The sequence below is a fragment of the Sardina pilchardus genome, chromosome 18, assembly GCF_963854185.1.
Source record: "Sardina pilchardus chromosome 18, fSarPil1.1, whole genome shotgun sequence".
NCBI lineage: Eukaryota > Metazoa > Chordata > Actinopteri > Clupeiformes > Clupeidae > Sardina > Sardina pilchardus.
In genome coordinates, this window is record NC_085011.1 from 5,494,627 (window position 1) to 5,515,458 (window position 20,832).

A 20,832-nucleotide genomic window follows, 5' to 3' on the forward strand; every position below is an offset into this window, starting at 1 on the left:
GAGCAGAGAGAGCAAGAACTGAGTTATCGTTAAAAGGTTTCATAGTAGTAGGTTTTTAATAGTGTTTACATAATCACACACACACACACACACACATATATATATATACTTTTATATTATACACACATATTATGTGTGTGCGTATATATATGTATATATAATATGTGTGTGTGTGTGTGTGTGTGTGTGCATACATAATACACACACACACACACACATAGGGAGGAGTTGTCCCCTCAAAGTCTATTTTTACAGCTTTGGGTGAATTGGCATATTGTCATCACTCCATCTCATTCTGGGGGAACAGGTTTCAGGCCATTAGCTGCCCTACCAAAATCTGAGACAAAACGAAAACCACAGGATATCAAACAAATCCAAGAAACTCAAAAACAGATGACTGCATGTTTTTCCAGGGAAAGAGTGCATTCACAGCAGGACCTGGCCGTGTTCTTGTAGGCTGACAATCAACATGATAATTAGTTTCAGTGAGAGCTCTACAGCTTATCAACTGCCACCAAAACTATGCGTTTAATGGCGAGGGTGAAACCGCTAAGCACAGAGAGTAGGGGGAGCGTACCTATGTTCCCCAGGTCCTATATTCCCCGGGTCCTATGTTCCCCACTTTGTATGGGACCGGGGAACATAGAACCCTTTTTTTCTTACATTTTGAAAAGGGTTCTATGTTCCCCGCTTTTCCAAAAAAGGGTCCTATGTTCCCCGGTATGTATTGCGACCGGGGAACATGGGACCTTTTTTGGAAAAACTGGGGAACATAGGACCCGGGGAACATAGGGATGACCCCGAGAGGAGGCTAGGGCCTACTGCGTAATTGCACACGGTTGCCCATTAACATAGCCAGCAAAATATGTGTCTCACAAGTCCAAACAAGATAATGATTGCCCCACTAAAATTCATAGCAGTGGTTGCATTTTAAACTCCTGGCCTAATTAATATTTGGCCTCATATGCGAAGACACTGCAAAACTAAATGTACGTAATGTTATCTGCAACAGCGAACATGGCATTCTTTCCATCTCTGGAGGCCTGCAATGGAATCGCATGTGCATGTACGCAACAGCACAAGCACGCCAATGTTGGTCGCTGTGCTCCGGTTGTGCCCGTGAGAAGGCAAACGAGTTCAGGGAGCCATTATCAGTGACGTAGCTCACCGGCTGTTTGACTGGGAAGCTGCGGCAAGCGTGGAGTGGCTACACTAAGTAGGAAAATGACCGACAGTGACCTCAAACACACGACGATATAGCGATTGAGTCTCCCCGTCGTAGTTATTGACAGGATTTGCCATGAAATTAATGAATCGCTGTCGAAATTAGACTGTGTTTTAGTCGGTCGTTAAAGCATTGCTCGCTATTTTAGGTGCATAACGTCGCTGCATAGATAGGCTACTGAGAGATTTTCCCTCCGGCGAAGGCTGGTAACATAACTGGTTTGCAGTCATTGAACGTGAAGGTAGCACAGGTTAGGTTAGCCAGCTATGGATAAAGCGAAATCAATAATGGACCAAAAGGGATCTGGCCCTTGTTATTCGAACGGATTGCAAAAATCTTTTCGGGCTCAGCTTGCTAACAGTGGCTGCAATCCATACAGCCCGAACGGAGGCTGCAGCACCAACGGGAATGACAATTTCCACCATCTTCATTATGATCCTGAAACGAATGGTTCGCCTGCTAAAAGGTGTCGACTTCGGAGACGAGTGGAATCAGTGAAAAAGAATAGACCACGTAAGTGGATAAATTACCTGATAGCTCATTGCATTGTATGTTGTGTCATTTGGTTAATTTGTCATTTCAGTTACTGTAAGCCAGATGGGACGCTGACATCTATGCCCCCACTCATTTGAGATATATTTATGAAATGCATCAGTTTGCCCAGTAGTACCATCATCATATCACGATTGGGAGGGTTCTCAGACTAACGTTACTGAGCATGTGAGCAAGCCTTATCGGTCTCGGGGACTTGACGGCTATTGCCCGAATGTCCGTCAAGCATGATGTGCCTGTAATGTAGAAACAACCAATGCAGTTCTTTACTGTTGTCATCATTTTCCTTATCTGTAACCTTGGAATCTTTAATATCTTGTTAAATATGCTTATGACATTTTGTTATGTTGACCACACGTCATAAAAGTCATGTCCTACTCCTCTTTTGTTTTTGTGAAACCTTTGAGATTGTGCAGGACTTTCTGTGATTGGACATCAGAGAGTCAGGAGGTGTGTTGAAATCACTTGAGACAGAAAGGCTTGACTTGTTCCAACCAATCAGATTGCTATGTTTGGCTGCGCGAGGTAGTGTTAAAGGGGCCAATGAACCACCTATTGTAAATATGCAGAATATTCCCCCTTCCTGCTATTTTCACCAAAGTTAGAGAAATACTTTCAGGACTTTCAGACACGGCTAGTAAACGACCGCGAAAGCGAATTTGAAGGATTTATAGATAACGTTGGCTGACCATCTATTGTATTTTGTAACCTAAGGTTTGCTCACCTGAGCATCACAGCATGAAACTAATTAGTATCAAAAAACCAGGTAAGTCCAACAAAATGAATTATAGCCTATTCAAGGGCCATTATTTACGTCCAAAACACAATAATTTCATTGGTATGCAGTTCAATTAGTGTAGTCTTGAAGAATGAGGTCATTCAAGTGGATCCTGTTATCGTTGTGTTGATTTTGGAAACGGCAGTAATTATGCAGAGAAAGAGACCGTACCATTTTTTTTATTCTGATTCCTGGGCATACTCTATTAATTTACTAAGCTTGTTGGTCGGCATTCCATTGACTCATCCTATGACTGTGTTAGTGAGACTAGAATTAGCCAATAGCACGATACTTGCCACTTGCAGCAGGTTGCAACAAGACTTTTTAGTGTGTTTTGTTGTCTTGCCCATATGAATGCCAGTCACTCTGTATGTTTACTTCTAAATCTCTTTCATTCGATTGAGACTAGGTTAGGTGGTTATGGTGATTTTTGGATAGAAAAAAAGTTAACTAGGGCCTATACTCAGGGATCAACTGATCATGCTTTCTTATTCTTAAATTACTAGTCTCATATGTCTTGTTTGTGTTGAGCAATCATGCCTGGCGATAAAAATTCTCAGTACTGCAGAAAACTTCACCGGGTAGAAGTTTGTATGTAAGAAGATTACTATTAAGACTATATTATGTTGTTTTGTGTGGTGCTGCACTCTAACTCAATTTTAACAGTACTGTTTGGACTTCACACTAGTAAGTCTACAGTCTTGTCTTTGTGGTCACAAGTAGAGTCAAGGCTGATGAACTCTAGTTAACTTGCTTGTCCCTGTAATCGTGTGTGGACAGAGAAGAAGTGGACATAGATCATGAATTCATTATGCTGCATTACACTGATGGAATTCTTGTGAACAGTGAACACGGTCAATGGAATAGGATTTGGTTTTGGACTGAAGTGTGGTGTGTTCAGCTCTTTCCCTCACATGTTTGCCTTCTTGATCTCTCTCTCACTCTCTCTCTCTCTCTCCCTCCCGCGCGCTCTCTCTCTCTCTCTCTCTCTCTCTCTCTCCCTCGCTTCAAACGGTTGTCCTCCCTAATTATGTTTTACTTTGTGTTTTTGTGTTATGTCACCTCCCGATCTGGCATATTCTCCCTTTGAATCTCTCTCCCTGGCTTTCTTCTTTTTTTTGTTCTCTCTCTCACCCCCTCTGCATCTCTCTGCCTCTCTTTATTCTTCCTTTTTGTTCTCTCTCTCCCTTTGCCTCTCTCTTTCACTCTCTCACTCTGTTCTCTCCTCTTGTTTTTGACTGTCTGTCTCAGTGTCCCTCTACTGTCCTACTGTCTTTCTTCTTTTATGTCTTGTGTTCTTTTTTACTCTTCTTCCTTTCTTTCTTTCTTTCTCTCTTTCTTTCTTTCTTTCTTTCTTTGTCCCTCTTTCTGTCTCTCTATCTCCCCATCTTTCCTTTTCCTTCTTTCTCTCTCTCTTTCTCTCTCTTACTCACCCTCTCTCTTCCTCACAGTCACTCAGACCTGTCTGCCAATCTCTCTCTCTCTCTCTCTCCCTCTCTCTCTCTCTCTCTTCCCTTCCATGAGCGTCAGCATGGGGAGGTAAACAGACCTTTCACCCACATGTGCAGTGGCGTCGCTCCCAACGTCACGTTGTCACACCATGGCCTGCTGGCTCCGCGCGGTCACCGGCTCACTGGAGCACTGCCCTCGTCCAACCTCACAGTCCTTGACCAATGTCCAGTCCTTGACCAATGCCCAGTCCTTGACCAATGCTCCCTTTAAGTCACACCCAGCCTCTTAACCTTCCTCTCTTTACTTGACGTGAATGTCTGGACTTAAAAAATCGAGTCTGAATGAATTGTTGGTGGTTTTTTTTTTCCTTTTTGCCCACAAAAGTTGCTTTATTGTTGGTTATTTTGTTGTTTTTGGATGGTAAATAGGCTTGGCTGTTGATTGTCTGCTGTAAGGTATCCCTCCTGGTTGTTGATTAGTTCCTGGTTGTTACCTGGAAGGAATTCGGTTCTTTGTCAACTCGTACCCTCACCTCTCATTTAACTTCCTCGATAATCCTCCCTTGTTAAAATATAACCCTCATAGTGAGTCTGAGACTCCTACTGAGTGTGAAATATTAATAGGAAAAAGTGAGGTGAGTTGTGCTACTGGAGACACAGCACAATGTCATGAGTCATACCCTCTGACCTGACCTTCAGACAGTGGTCACCTGCAGTGCAGTCAATTCATGCCACTATTGTTAGATTTAATTTAAAGCATCTTCAGTCTTTTTTAAGAGGATCATCATTGCTCCACAGTGGTGGCTACCATGAGAAGCACAAGACAAAGTCAGTTAGAGCAGGTCATGGTGGACTTCACCAACTGTTACGAAATACTTAAGAGGTCCGCACAAGCAACCAAGCATGACAAAATAAACAAATAAAAGTAAAGAATCAATAAGCGTCCAGACATTTTAAGTATTTCTAAACGCAACACAAAGGAGGCTATTATTTTATCATTTTATGGCTAGCTCAATACCTTTGTGTTCTTTTCATTGGTAGGCTATGACCTGATGTTCTCTCATAAAAATGAATTGAACACCCTCCTCCCCCAACTGAACTTTAGAACCCTGCGTAGATGGGAAGTTTGGGTTGCCGGTCACTGCGGCTAACCGGGTTTTACCGTTGTGTTATGGACTCTAATATTCTTTCAACATGCATACACCTACCATAGCAGCTACTTCAGGTAGGAGATATGGTATTTTATACCTTTCCTTTGAGTGCAGTGGCTTATTTGAAAAGCAAGGTAGTGATCTTTTTACATGCCACCACTGTGTGGAACTTACTCCTGAGGAGAGTTACAATATGTGGACATGATAGGAGAGGTCAAAGTAGCTGTCCCAGCAAATCACCTTGGATGTGTGCGATATGCAACACATAGGATATTGCATGGATTCCTGCAGTATTAAAGGAAAGTAGATGTCCGCACACATACAACGTTTCGACCCACCAGGGTCTTCCTCAGGCCTGAAGAAGACCCTGGTGGGTCGAAACTTTGTCTGTGTGGTTTTAAATAAACGGTTTTGTCGGTTTTGGAGTCTCAGTGTGCGCCTGCGGACACCTACTTTCCTTTATCACTGTTACATGTTTTGTGTCCTGCACCTGGCCCCAGTGAGGTGGGATGTGCATGCACCTACTTCACCTAAACTCCTGCAGTAGGACTCTTGTGGGATGTGCATGGACCTACTTCACCTAAACTCCTGCAGTAGTGCACTTGTGCTCCTCACTAGGCCTGCCCAGTTTACACCAGCTAGCGCTGCTTCTTATTTGAGCGGTAAGATGGGCTCCGTCAAAGAGCCCTCTCTGTGGACCGGACAGCGTTTCCATGGTGACGGCTGCCTGCGCTGCACTCGGCGGTGGCTGGCGTTGGCTCGGAGTGCGTACTACTGCGCTGGTGCGACGCACACCTCCGACGCCTCGGCCTTAGCCCACTGGAGACGGCCCGTTGACCTATGAGCACGCTGGAGCAAACTCTCTCTTCTTCTCCCCACTAGTTCTTTCTCAGGTTCACTCATTCTGCTTTTCGTCCACTCCTCTGCCCAGTGTTTTCTCTTTCCCTCCATCTCTCCTCTTTTTTGCCTCTTTCCCTTCCTTTCATGCTCATTCTATCTTTCTATGTGTTTTCTGTCTACCGGTATTTGCCACAATCTCTTCCTTCTCCTCAACCGTTATGTTGTGTGTTGATGGTTGAGGCTTAAATATCGCCCAGGTTCCATCTCTAACCAGACATTAACAAGGAAGCAAGGTGTTCTGAATATAGGCTAAGCTTTGTTAGGGAAAAAGGTCATTTACTTTCCTGATCAGATTGTGCTGCTTGGCATAGTTTGGGATAACCCCAAGGAAGCTGGGAGGGTTGGAATTCACTTGAACACATTTTTATGTCACCTTATCGTTGAACACTTGTGCCTTACACAGAATTGGTGTAGTCACTGTTCAACAGTATTCATGTTGTAAAATATGTCACAGCCCACCTTTGCCTATGAAAAAAAGCTTAAACCATTCGCAGATATATTCCAGCATCAGGCTTTTACTAAGCCAGTATGTCACACTTAGTCGCTGTTACACTTCAAAAACAACATAGGGTAATGATGACAAACCAAAGCTCTTATCTTTGTTTATACCGTAAGTATGCATAATGGATCCCTGGATACTCCACTGAAATTTGATTATGCTAGTATCTGCCGTCATTCAGTATGATTTGATGTACTATAAACACCTCAGATTGAAACGTTCCGTCATATTCAGGTTCCTTTTTTGCTTCACTTAAGTTTGATATTGGATGTGGGGCTTAGTTGTGGGTGATGTATTTGAGGAGTTCTTGTAGTCTGGATACAAAAGTCACTGAACATCTTCTGCTGAGGAGGCACATGGGTACTTGTTTGGTAAACAGACGGTGAACTGATTTGCTCTTTGTTTGTCTGTTTGTTTGTTTGTTTGTTTGTTTGTTTGTTTGTTTGTTTGCCCTCTCAGCCTTCCCCTGGTTCGGCATGGACATCGGCGGCACCCTGGTGAAGCTGGTCTACTTCGAGCCCAAGGACATCACGGCGGAGGAGGAGCAGGAGGAGGTGGAGAACCTGAAGAGCATCCGCCGCTACCTGACGTCCAACACGGCCTACGGCAAGACGGGTGTCCGCGACGTCCACCTGGAGCTGCGCAGCCTGAGCATCTGCGGCCGCACGGGCAACCTGCACTTCATCCGCTTCCCCACACTGGCCATGCACCGCTTCATCCAGATGGGCCGCGACAAGAACTTCTCCAGCCTGCACACCGCGCTCTGCGCCACCGGCGGCGGCGCCTACAAGTTCGAGAGCGACTTCAGGACGGTGGGTGGAGACGCCGCGCGTTCTCTGCGCTGTCCTTAATTAAAAACCTTACAGTAATTTCCCGCGTATAAGCCGCATTGTGTATAAGCCGCAGGACAGTGTTTTATGCAAGTTAAAAAAAACAAAGCCATATTAACACCATATTAACTGCCCCCCTGTATTGACCTCATAGCTGAAGAAATTTAGCAAGATCAATGTATAAGCCGCGGCTAATAGTCGGGAAATTACGGTAGTCACGCACGCTGTTTTCAAAAACATTAACAGTGTTTGTGCTGTTCTATTTAAAAAAAAATAAGCGTATTCACACTGTTTTAACTGTTTAAAACATGAATTATGCTGTTCTTTTAAAAACCTTAGTCGTATATCTTGAAAAATGCTATTTAGGCTACTCTAATGGGTGTACTGTATGTAATATTTAGCTTGTCCCATTATTGCAGTTATTATTGTTATTTTAAGGCGCTGACTGTCCAAGTGAACTGAGTGGGCCAGTGTATTATGTAATTCTCTGTCGTCAGCTGGCCTGATGTACAGTACGCTGTTGTGTCAGTGACAGTGTGAGTGAGTTTGCCCGCTGGTGCCCGGTGGTGACCTGTGGTGTGGAAATACTGTCTGGACCGGGCGGGGAACCTCCTCACCCTCGGGAGTTTTGTTTGCTGATTAACTCAGCTCAACTATTAACCAACTGTATGCTCATGGACCCAATTTTTGCCTTCCTTTCTCTTTTCTCTCTCTCTTTGGCTCTCTCTCTTTCTCTCTCTCTCTCTCTCTCACTCACACACACACACACACACACACACACCACACACACACTTGATGTTTCTTTCCTTCTTTCTTTTATTCTTTCTTTCTTTCTTACTTTCTCTGTCTCTCATAAACACAATCTCTCTCTGTTTTTTTTACTTTTCCCCCCTCTCTCCATCTCTCTCTCTCTCTCTCTCTCCCCATCTCCATCTCTCTTTCTCTCTCTCTCTCTCTCTCTCTCCATCTCTCTCTCTCTCTCATCTCCGTCTCCATCTCTCTCCCTCCATCTCCATCTAACTCTCTCTCTCTCTCTCTCTCTCTCCACAGATGGCGGACCTGGAGCTGCTGAAGCTGGACGAGCTGGACTGCCTGATCCACGGGCTGCTGTACGTCGACTCCGTGGGCTTCAACGGGCACCCCGAGTGCTACTACTTCGAGAACCCTTCCGACACCCAGAACTGCGTCAAGAAGCCCTGCTGCCTGGACAACCCCTTCCCCATGCTGCTGGTGAACATCGGCTCAGGGGTCAGCATCCTGGCCGTCTACTCCAAGGACAACTACAAACGCGTCACGGGAACCAGGTCAGTGGGCGAGCCGAGCCGAGTGTAACGGGTGCTAGCTGGTTAGCTATGCTGTGGAACGTTAGTAAACCTCACTCCCTGACGCTTCAAGAGCGCTGCTGGCATGAAAGCTAGTAGCCTGGGCTTTTAGCTGGATTGTTAGCGCGCTCGACTCCCGATCCGAGGTGCTGCTGTCTCGCGGGTTCGAGTCCGGGCGTGTGCAGGGCTGGACCGCGGTGGTTCCACACAACGCAGGTTACATTGGTGCCGTGACCCGGATCGGGAGTGAGGTTTAGGGGGGTGAGTGTAACGGGTGCTAGCTGGTTAGCTATGCTGTGGAACGTTAGTAAACCTCACTCCCCGACGCTTCAAGAGCGCTGCTGGCATGAAAGCTAGTAGCCTGGGCTTTTAGCTGGATTGTTAGCGCGCTCGACTCCCGATCCGAGGTGCTGCTGTGTCGCGGGTTCGAGTCCGGGCGTGTGCAGGGCTGGACCGCGGTGGTTCCACACAACGCAGGTTACACGAGCCAGAGGAGAATTGCTCGTTAGTGTCCGGGTGATCGGAGTGTCCTGGTGCCTGATGTTTTTGTGTACCAGACCATTCATTCTTGCTCAGAATGGCAATGGCGAGCTGTTGAGGAACTGCACGACTGGAGCTATTCATTTAGGGCACGCTTGAGATGAGATGAATGAGAGAGAGTCAGAGGGTGGAAACTGTCGGAAAGATTTTTGCAGTTGGTGTCCTTTTGTTTTGCTGCTGTGTAGATGTAGTTATTTTTACTTCAAGTCATTGCTTGTTAGAGTCATTGCATGACATTAGCCTTGTGTCCATATAACATCAATAAACTAGAAAAGAGAGGACGGTTATGTCATTCTGTTGTTCTGTCACTAGAATGAACACCAGGGTTTTCAGTAACTTTTGCATGAAGTGTGAAGTCAGTAGCTGCTTGATTTCCTTTGTTGAACTGATAAGCAACAAACAACTGAAGTGCCCTTGAGCAAGGCACCAAACCCCTCACTGCTCCCCAAGCGCCGCTGTAGCAAGGCACCGAACCCCTCACTGTTCCCAAGCGCCGCTGTAGCAAGGCAACTCACTGCTCCGGGTTAGTGTGTGCTTCACCTCACCGTATGTTCACTTATTCACAGATGGGATACATGCAGAGGCCAAATTCCTTGAATTAGGATAGTATACAAGTATAATTATACAAGTATTATTCAAGTATACTATACTAATTGTATTATATAATACAATTAGTATAGTATACAAGTATAATTGGCTCAGAAGCCTGGTTTACATTTGCTATATAAACACATCAGCCCACACAGCACAACATGCAAAGTAGCGCAGCACAGCACAGCGCAGCACAGCACAACACAGCACAACACAACACAACACAACACAACACAACACAACACAACACAACACAACACAACACAACACAACACAACACAACACAACACAACACAACACAACACAACACAACACAGCACAGCACAGCACAGCACAGCACAGCACAGCACAGCACAACACAACACAACACAACACAACACAACACAACACAACACAACACAACACAACACAACACAACACAACACAACACAACACAACACAACACAACACAACACAACACAACACAACACAACACAACACAACACAACACAACACAACACAGCCAGGGGTCATGAGGAGCGCGTTCAGCGTGATCGGTGACCCGGCGCTCGAGGGGCTAAATCTGGCCGCCAGCCGTTCCACACCACCCGAGATGTGACGTGGCAAAAATAGACACGACCCTGGGCACAGTATTTCTGTCCGCTGCCCATGTTAGAATGGGCCCACTGCCCAGCAGCATGCAGCAGAGTTTACTATGGAGCAGTGAAGTGTGTGTGTGTGTGTGTGTGTGTTGGTGTGTGTGTGTTTGAGTAAACCTTAGCTCAAAGCTGCTGCAGAACAGAGCTCAAAGGACTCTGGCCCCGAGCATAGGGCTTTTGTGTACACTGATGAGACTGGTACACATTACAGTACAGGTGTGTGTGTGTGTGTGTGTGTGTGTGTGTGTGTGTGTGTGTGTGTGTGTGTGTGTGTGTGTGTGTGTGTGTGTGTGTGTGTGTGTGTGTGTGTGTGTGTGTGTGTGTGTGTGTGTGTGTGTGTGTGTGTGTGTGTGTGTGTGTGTGTGTGTGCGCGCGTGCGTGCCTGCCTGTGCGTACGTCAGTCACAGTTAGAGTCTGTGCGATGGGTGGGGTAGCTCTTGTGCTATTCTTAAGCATGAATGATGTGACTTCTGCCCTGGCATTTTTCATTTGCCCATAAATCTCCTTGCGTACACCCTGACACACACACACACACACACACACACCCACCCTCACACCCGCACTCACACCCTCTCTGTCTCTCCCTCTTTAGCCTGGGCGGGGGCACGTTTCTGGGCCTGTGCTGTCTGCTGACGGGCTGCGAGACCTTTGAGGAGGCCCTAGAGATGGCCAGCAAAGGGGACAGCACCAATGTGGACAAGCTGGTGAAGGACATCTACGGAGGGGACTACGAGCGCTTCGGCCTGCAAGGGTCTGCAGTGGCCTCCAGGTGAGAGGCCGTGTGTGTGTGTGTGTGTGTGTGTGTGTGTGTGTGTGTGTGTGTGTGTGTCTGTGTCTGTGTCTGTGTCTGTGTCTGTGTCTGTGTCTCTGTGTGTGTGTGTCTGTGTATGTGTGTCTGTGTCTGTGTGTGTGTGTGTGTGTGTGTGTGTGTGTGTTTGAGTGCATGTGCATGCATGTAATTTGTGGGGTGGTGGCACGTGCAGCATGGAGTTCCAGAGGGCTGCTTGAGTGCAGAGTTTCACGCGTACAGTAACGCCTGCTCTCCGGTTGCACCTGTATCTGCCTGGGGCACAATCGCCTCCTCCCCACCCTCTCCTCTCCTCTCCTCCTGCCTTTATTTAAATCCACTGGTCGTGTTCCGGGCTGAATGGTTGCATGACACCAAGGCACACTGTGTGTGTGTGTGTGTGTGTGTGTGTGTGTGTGTGTGTGTGTGTGTGTGTGTGTGTGTGTGTGTGTGTGTGTGTGTGTGTGTGTGTGTGTGTGTGTGTGTGTGTGTGTGTGTGTGTGTGTGTGTGTGTGTGTGTGTGTGTGTGTGTGTGTGTGTGTGTGTGTGTGTGTGTGTGTGTGTGTTGTGTATGTGTGTGCACGTGCAGAAGTGTTACTGCAGAGTTAAGAATGTTCTCTCGTGTCAGTGTACAAAGCATGTGGATTAACTCGTCCCTCCAAGTACAAATAAATAGCCTTTTTTTTTGTCTGAAGGGATAGGCTTGGTGTAACCCCAGTCAGGTCATCTGCTCAGGCTTGTAGGCTACGCTTACCCAACCACACACCAGTATCCATGGTGACGAAAATGTTAACCTTTTCTCCTGGATTGTCAGTGTTTTGATGTTTCCAGAAAACAAAAACAAATCCACCAGCATTACATGTCTTGCATGTGTTGTTTCGCTCACTACTTTAATTGTTCTGCTCACCAATTCACTTCAGTCTTCATTGCAGTCGTGCACCACAATGAGTGCCTGAGGTCAAGCGTGGTGGAAGTATGTGATACTGACTGTTTCCCTGTGTTGTTCTAATGTCTAGTTTTGGGCACATGATGAGCAAGGAGAAGAGGGAGAGCATCTCCAAAGAGGACCTGGCCAGAGCCACTCTGGTGACCATCACAAACAACATCGGCTCCATCGCACGCATGTGTGCCGTCAATGAGGTAGTGTCACAAAGTTGTCATCAATGAGTGCACGTGTTTGTGTTGTGGCCAACACTGCTCAATGGGGTTTTTTGCCCCCAACGGCACCTTCCAGGCAGCACAGCCTAAAAGGCACAACCTTTACCCTATTCCTAACCTTAACCCCCTCAACCCTCATCCTACCCCTAAACTGAGAGGAGTAGTGCCTTGAAGGCAGCGCTGCCTGGAAGGCACCATTGAGGGCAAATAATACCAAAGACCGACCACCACCATGGTCCCTTACTCATTTACTGTAATTTCCCGACTATTAGCCGTGGCTCATACATTGATTTTGCAAAAATTCTTCCACTATGAGGTTGATACACGGGGACAGTTAATATGGTATTAATATGGTTTTGTGTCTTTTAACTTGCATAAAACACTGCCTTGTGACTTAAACACAATTACTGTACTTGGTTGATGCTTTTAACACGACTGAGACAATGGCAGTTATTACAAGTAGACAACTTGTGGTTAAGTCAAAAGAGCCTTGCTCAAGGGCACAACGGTGGCAGTTAGAAATCAAACCCCAACTTTTCCGGCTACTGTATGCTAACCCAGCTCCCTAGTCACTATGCTACCACCACCCATGGCTTTGAGTGTTGGATTTGAGAGCTGCAGTGTTTTTAACCAAAATGGAAAAGACAGCTGGAGGAACTCTGTATCGCCAGAGCGTGTTATCAGAAATGCTCCCACACTTGGTGGCACACACAGGAATAGCAGCAATATAAGATTAAAGGCTCAGGAAACCACTGCCGTTGTTTTGAATTAATTAGCTGATTGGAGCTCTTCTCAGGTGGACATTTCTGTATTACAAGTTCTTAATTCTGATATTTTGGGAGGCTTGAAGTATTTCACTTTATGTGTAATGAATCCAGATTATATGACCATTTCGTTTTTTGTAAATCGAGAAAAAAATTTCACTTTTCCATGGGTTTTTTTTGTAAAATGCATAAACTGTATACAGTGCATTCAGGACTTGCTATGCCTGTCTATCGTTTAATTCAGAATAACGTATATCTATATGTTCTCAAATTGATTTCCCTCAATTCCAAATACCAAAGGACACCAAAACCACAAATTGAACCTTTAAGATGTCCCTTAGTAGTTTATGGAATGTATTGACGTGTGAAGAAGAATATCCTTATAGGACAATAAAGACTCTATCTATCTAGTGCTCAATTAACGAATTAACGAAATTTCCTCACGGGATCAAAAAAGTATATATTCTATTCACAGAGTGAAGGCCCAGCGTGTGTCCATTATAATGAGGGTTGAGTGTGTATCCTTCAACGCTGAGTGTGAGTTGGCCTGGTGGAAAGTAAACCGACTAGCAGACTAGACTAGCTCTCTGTGCTCTGAGCCTCTCTACAGCGTTGCCTTGTAGCCTGGTGGAGAGTAAACCGACTAGCAGACTAGACTAGCTCTCTGTGCTCTGAGCCTCTCTACAGCGTTGCCTTGTAGCCTGGTGGAGAGTAAACCGACTAGCAGACTAGACTAGCTCTCTGTGCTCTGAGCCTCTCTACAGCGTTGCCTTGTAGCCTGGTGGAGAGTAAACCGACTAGCAGACTAGACTAGCTCTCTGTGCTCTGAGCCTCTCTACAGTGTTGCCTTGTGGCCTGGTGATCAAGCAGCATTGTACAGGGCTAACAGAGCGCTCAGACCCTCGGCGGCTCACAGACTCAACCTGCGCTGCTTCTGTGGAAAACACTGCGTCCAAATACACACACACACACACACACACGGACACACACATACATACATGTCCGCATTCATGCATGCATGCGCACAAGCACGGACACACATAAAGCAGAAAGCTAAATCGAGCTCTCTCTACACATTCCTTCTCTCCGGTCCTCTCCGATGAGGGCCACTGTCGGTCACTTCCGCGACCACTTCTGGTCTGGATTAACTGGGTGAAAACAAACGAATAGACAACTGGCATGAATTCAAAAATGGCTCAATGGAAATGCCATTTTCGGCCATTTAGTCAGATTCCCCCCCCCCCCATGAGCCAGCTGGCAGTTTGTAGGGGTGCTTGGTCAATCCAGCGGTCGTCAACTGCCGACTGTAACACTTTTGCCATTTTCTATATACAGTTGAATGGCATCTTAAACAAAATGTATTTGTAATTTCCGTTATATTTAATACAACCACGTGGTTTTGTTTACATCGAGTGTTTCATGTCAAGAGGAAATGACAACACGCTTTTATCGAGAATTCTCATCTCTTTTGACATTCATATATCGCCCCCTGCTGGGTGTTTACATTTACATCTCTTGTTAGGAATATAATCCAGGGAAACTTGATTGATAACTGATGAATTGCTGAACTCTTTTCTAAGTAGTTCTAAAATAAAAGAACAGAAAGAATGTATTTTCTGTTGAAGTCCAGTTGCATCACCTGACTGATTTCGTTAGAATGATGCAAGACTAACTTATCAGGTAGTAGTTCTTGAGAAAATGATTTCCAGCTGGTTATCTATTGATAATGTATCAGCTCATAAAAGAAGTCGGCGTTCTATTCTGACAGCCTTGATTTGTTTTTCAGAAAATCGAGCGAGTGGTGTTTGTGGGGAACTTCCTGAGGATAAACACAGTGTCCACCAAGCTCCTGGCGTATGCAATGGACTTCTGGTCCAAGGGCCAGCTTAGGGCTCTGTTCTTAGAGCATGAGGTAAACACACTCATTTGGCCTATAGTAAACTTTTGTTGTGGTACCGTTTGTTGCTTTGTTTGTTTGTTTGTTTGTTTGTTTTAATCAAAAAGGTAATACTAGGTTCTGATTATTCACACTTTCTCATTAGTTTTTCAGATGATTGGTCTGATAATTAGTGTATGTAAGCATGTACTAATTCAGCATATTTTGCTAAGTAATGTCCTTACCACCAGACTTTATTGACCTGTTTAGAATTCCATATTATGACAAATGTCTTTGCCATTCGTTTTATGCAAAATGAACACTTTTTTACAATAGGGTTTGTGCATCTGTTTCTCCACAGGGGTATTTTGGAGCAGTTGGGGCATTTTTAGAGCTTCTGAAGTCCTCAGAGGAAGCTTAAGAAGTGGCATCGGAATCATCACCCAGACAAAAGCTGCTCAACGGTCTCCTAACGGACACCAGCACAGGAAAATGGGAATTTGGAATTTGTGGGGGAAACTGGGAATACTTGGAAAAGCCATGTAATAATTTAACTGTATATATTCTAAACACTACTCTTTCCCCCTCAGAGCTCCCTTATCCCTTTTAAAAGAGTTTTATATGACTAACTTAAAAGCCTTGTCTGTGAGACACACACAAGATTTTGTTTATTGTTTATGTTTTGTTAATTTTCTGTTTGTTGTTCTTTGGAAATGCATGTAAATATTCATTCTATGTTGTTTTTAGAGTGTTCACTAAATGCCAAACCCTGCTGAGATTTTATGAGTGTTGAAACTTCCTGGCTTCCTGTATACTGTGCACCAGTAGGGGCAGCCTTCCTTCTAAGAAACAATTACCTTTTCCCTTAACAGGCTTTGTTAGTTTGTTTTGATGCAGTCAGAGGTCCCATTCAAATACGGGCAACCTGCCGTGTAGTTGGTGGTGGATTTTGTTGTTATTGTTCTTTTGTTTGTTTTGTTTGGCTTTTGTGTTGTTGCTTGCACCTTGAGGTTCAGTTTGGATGTAGCGTCACCTTCTCTTCTGCTAATCTCAGAGTCGCTCCGTTCTGAATAACGCAGCTAGCGGACTTTAAGGCGTCAGACAAGCACGTTCCTCCATCACATTAATGGAATGCCGTTGCTTTGACAGAGAGGGGAACGTTGAGTGTGACTATTTATTGCAGTATACATTCTCTGCCGTTTTCTGAAAGACACATTTTTGTTTTCAGTCATGTTGTTCAGTAAGTGTTCTCCTAATAGATGTCTACGCGTGTTTGAGAACTGGTCTTGGGAGAGGAAATAAGACAGGATCTTTGGCTATAGCTCCGCAGTATGGGACCAATGTATTTGACAGGCATGCACGGTCGGTCACCCTCAGTCCTTTGCACACCACCCTGTTATTGCATAGGCCACATTAATTCTTGGAGGACCCAAAGAGGCGTGCATGGTTGTTTCCCTCCTCTCAGCCGCTAATTGCAGACAGTTCACAGGATGAGGTCCCCTCCTATCAGCACATTGGCATTGTGAAACCGAGGCGGTGTGCTCTTAAGTACATACCAGTGGTAACCAGTGGTAACCTGTGCTTCAGGGAACTACAAAGCCGCAGAGCATCACATTTTCTTTTTTCTTCTCCTCTTCCTCCCTCTTAATTTTGATTTCAGCCTGCCTTCTCATCTTCTAAGATGGTGTGCCCTTTCTTTCATCTACATGTCTCATGTCATGTCACCCATCACCTTTATCCAAGGAGCTCTGTAGCCAGCCACAGTGTGTGTGTGTGTGTGTGTGTGTGTGTGTGTGTGTGTGTGTGTGTGTGTGTGTGTGTGTGTGTGTGTGTGTGTGTGTGTGTGTGTGTGTGTGTGTGTGTGTGTGTGTGTGTGTGTGTCAACAACACTATGTATTAGCTCCAGCCAGTTCTTTATCTCACAGTGCCAGACAGTAGAACAGTTTCTATTTTGGATCACACAGATTAACAAGATTTCAGATGAGAAATTTCAGGATCTTAGTTGGCCTGTTTTGTCGGATGGCGTCACTTGGCAGTGTCTAACTGTATCCCTGGTTCCTTCTGTTTCTTTCTGTTTTCTTTAGCTGGTTGTGTAGATGCTTAGGCTAGAAAGGTACGGCTATCCACCTCTCTACCCCACCTCTGCCCTTCTTTATGCTCCATGTGTTGTTGCCTTCTTGTCCTCATTGTCTATTTGTTATGGCCTCTGTTAGCAACGCGCTAATGCTAAAGCTAACACCAATGCCAACACAGTGCCCTCTAGAGGTGACTTTGAGGATGTTTTTGGCCTTCACCGCTGTAAATGCAGGCAGTAGAGGTTTTATCTAACAGTGTGGACGCTAGCGTCAATATTCCTGTCAGTATGAGTTTATACACAGTAGAGACAATTTAGCAGCATCTTGCCCCATTCTCTATGAAGTGTTTTGGTTGCCTTCTTTTTTGTTTTGGTTACCATGTTTTCATTTGTCTTGTACGTTCTGTTTGTTTCGGTTCTGTTGGTGTTTGTATCATGCTAATGTTTTGGTTTTACTGCTTTTGTTTTTTTGTTTCATGTCATTTAAACACACGTTTTGCAGAAATCTTTCAGTGGTTTAACCACAGCGAGTGACAAAGAGATACAGTTAGTTTTATTGTTTTTATAAATGTTGAAACTCATTTAATGTTTGGCCCAACTGCCACAGAGTAAAAAAATGAACTTGAAGGATATGCTGCAGAATTAAGGACCCGTGCAGTTCAGGAAATGCAGGAAAATGTGGGGTCTTTTAACCCCTGAATGGTTTTGTGTTGGTTTTGCTGGATTTGTGTGAGAGAAACTACTACTGCTATACATGTGTGCACTTAAGCAAATGAATTAATCACTGTTTATCTATAAACACTGTGCTCTGCATTGTTTCCATGATTTATGGTCAAGTCGGCCTTTCACAGTGAGTAATATCAATGTCTCGGGTAGTGCCTGCCTACCAATGCAGTGTTTTACTCATTCAATTAATTCGTTTTTTGTTTCTGTCATTTTAAGTGAGGAACTACAGTAAAATTTACTGTGGCTTGAGATTGTGTTGCTCATGTGTTATTAACTTCAAGGTGAAATCACAGTGAATCTCCATTCCTGAGAAACTAGGTCAGTGGTAAGAGTGCCATTGTTCTGTTAGGACACATTGCATTTGATACTCTTTCAGAAAGCTAATAGTTATCTTTGCATGGAACACTTGTTGTAAGAAGTTCTGACACATAGTTTTCCCAGCTGATCTCCAACATGACCTGTTGGAGGTTCCATCGCAGTTAGTCAGCAACATATCCACATACCCATTATATAGTACCTGTGTAAATGCAGGTGAGGCACATCTCACCTCACTTTGAGCTGGCCGGTCTTTGGTATTATTTGCCCTCAATGGTGCCTTCCAGGCAGCGCTGCCTTCAAGGCACTACTCCCCTCAGTTTAGGGGTATGTTGAGGGGGTTAGGGTTAGGAATAGGGTAAAGGTAGTGCCTTTCAGGCTGTGCTGCCTTCATGGAAGGTGCCGTTGGGGGCAAAAAACACCATTGAGCAGTGTTGGCCGCAACACAGACACGTGCACTCATTGATGACAACTTTGTGAGTTGTACTCTCAAGAAGCATAAACAGATGCTAACAACATCGACTTTCTTAACAATCAAAACCAATGTGATACAAATCTGACAGCTGTTTAATATTGGCACACTTAAAGGCCAGTGTCTCTGTCTGAGAATTACGTTTCCAATACATGCAAACAGTTAAACAAAGACTATGTAGTATTTTCAGTGTTTTCTCAATGAAATGTCTTCATTGCCCTAAAGAGAAAATGCTGAGGCCAGTCACATTCATTTGCTGTTATGGTACGCAGACCCAGTGCTGTGATATTTCTACATTTACTGTGTATGCAACTCCATCTTGCAAAATTACTTCTTACTTATGAAAAGGGAAGTGGAGTGTGTGCGTGCGTGCGTGTGAGTGTGAGAGAGTGTGTGTGTGTGTGTGTGTGTGTATGAGAAGGAGGCAGAGAGAGAAAGAGGTAGTATGTGTTTGAGAGAGGTGGGGTTTGTTTCTTAGAGAGAGAGATGTGTGTGAGGCAGAGGGGTGGAAGTGGACTCCTGCCCGTTCTCTCCCACTGTCCCTGACCATATGTTTCAGTTTTCATCTGTTCCTCCACAACTTTGCTATGCAGTCACACAACTCGCTTATCTGTTGGGAATGTTTTTGGAAATCTTTATTACACTGTAACGTTTGTTTTAATTCTGTTTCGATTGCTTTGCTGAATGTTGCAAATTATGAACATGCAAAGTCCTTTTGAAGTGTTTTTGCTGTTCCGTGTTCCGTGGGGACTAGTACTAGTTATTCCGGTTGTTCTCGGGTATAAATGGTACTGTTCCTTGAATTTGGAACCAATGGATTCATATCCTGTGTATCTGAATGTACAGACTTTGTAAATATCCTTCATCTACAAGTCCTGCTGTCTCCTAACCAGTTTTCTGTGTGTAAATGCTTCAAATTCTGGCTGTAAAGGGGACTCTGGGCAGATGGGTACAGTATGTTCTGGATTTTGAAGAACAATAATAATAATAAAAAAAATAATAATAAAAACAAGCTACTAGGGTTGGTGTATTTTTTCCCATTGGTTTTGAATACATAATAATAGCAATGTGTATTTCATTGACTGCAAACTTTATGGTGTCTGCTGATGCCTTTTAAGGTTATTTGTAAACCACTTTTGTTTTTGTCCCATAGAATCAATTCAGAGGGCCACTTTTATGGACTGAGTTTAAAATGGTTCCTTAAAATGGTTCCAACAAGTGAAAAAGACACACATGCCAGAGATCAGTGCTCTTTTTCCTTTCACCAAACATAATAAACACTCCAAGCCTGTAGAGAATGTTGCACTTGACATACCAGTAAAAATGGGCCTGCTCATATGTAAGTAAATGTATCTGTATTGATCAGCATCTTTGTTCTTAAATAGTTTTTTTTTCACACGTCTCTGAGCGACTGACGATTTCGGATGATGGATGTATTCCATTGTGCTTTCCCAATGCCAAACAAACGCATGACATTTGTGACGAGCAAACTTTGTGTCCATCCACAAAAACGTCCATGAAAAATGTTACATCAATTGAACAGGGTTTTTTTTTTTTTTTTTTTTTTCAATTTAAGTAAATGGAAAGCAACAGTAGCCTATATCAGAGCGCGAGATGGATTGCATGAAGTTGTTTGCAAGATTCACACAGACTGTCTCCAAGTGTTGCTAGAACGGGCGTTGAAGAGGTGCGCATGGGATAAGGGCGTTTAAGGATTTTTTCCATGGTCACTAGTGAAAACAACTGAAGCATCACTTCCGCTTCAACTTTCTTCAAAGACACTTGCGTATATAGAGCGCCAGTTGTAGTTAGCAACAATGAAGTCTCCGGATTTTTGAACATATCGAAACATGGAGGGCTCTCCAAGCAATTGAAGTAAGTGCTAAAACGTTGTCATCCTTTACAACAACTTTTTTTTGACAACAAGCATGAGTTTTGCCATGTATTGTTTGCCGTTTCTTTTTGTCTAGTGGAATATAGGCTATTCAATGACTTCGTCCGAGGCTACTCTAAAATATCCTACTAGGATGTGTGCTTATGTAGGCTACAAACATGTTACATGTGGGCTCTCTCATCAACTCAATATAGGCCTATATTTTACAGTGAAGATCAGTAGCCCGCAGATGACTACAATATCGTTGCTGAAATGGGCTACCCTGCGAAACCATCATCGCAGGCAATAA

At 44.4% G+C, this 20,832-nt stretch overlaps 1 protein-coding gene across 2 annotated transcripts; it reads left to right on the plus strand.

The window, feature by feature from the left end:
* The first annotated feature begins 1,178 nt into the window (after positions 1-1,178).
* On the plus strand, positions 1,179-19,310 carry pank1a (pantothenate kinase 1a). Of its 2 annotated transcripts, none has more exons than XM_062518998.1 (7): positions 1,179-1,738; positions 7,016-7,368; positions 8,437-8,690; positions 11,070-11,246; positions 12,281-12,404; positions 14,973-15,098; positions 15,424-19,310. In XM_062518998.1, the coding sequence occupies exons 1-7, from the start codon at positions 1,492-1,494 to the stop codon at positions 15,481-15,483; spliced, it is 1,341 nt and encodes a 446-aa protein (XP_062374982.1). In that variant the 5' UTR covers positions 1,179-1,491; the 3' UTR covers positions 15,484-19,310. The 2 variants fall into 2 exon arrangements, with proteins under 2 accessions (XP_062374982.1, XP_062374983.1); XM_062518999.1 differs by lacking the exon at positions 1,179-1,738 and adding an exon at positions 2,318-2,543.
* The last annotated feature ends 1,522 nt before the right edge of the window (positions 19,311-20,832 follow it).

What these genes read in the sequence shown, in the direction of transcription:
- pank1a (XM_062518998.1), top strand. Translation starts at nt 1,492, where the DNA reads ATGGATAAAGCGAAATCAATAATGGACCAAAAGGGATCTGGCCCTTGT. An exon ending in AAACGCGTCACGGGAACCAG is followed by an intron (nt 8,691 to 11,069) that starts GTCAGTGGGCGA and finishes CTCCCTCTTTAG; the next exon opens with CCTGGGCGGGGGCACGTTTC. An exon ending in GGGTCTGCAGTGGCCTCCAG is followed by an intron (nt 11,247 to 12,280) that starts GTGAGAGGCCGT and finishes TCTAATGTCTAG; the next exon opens with TTTTGGGCACATGATGAGCA.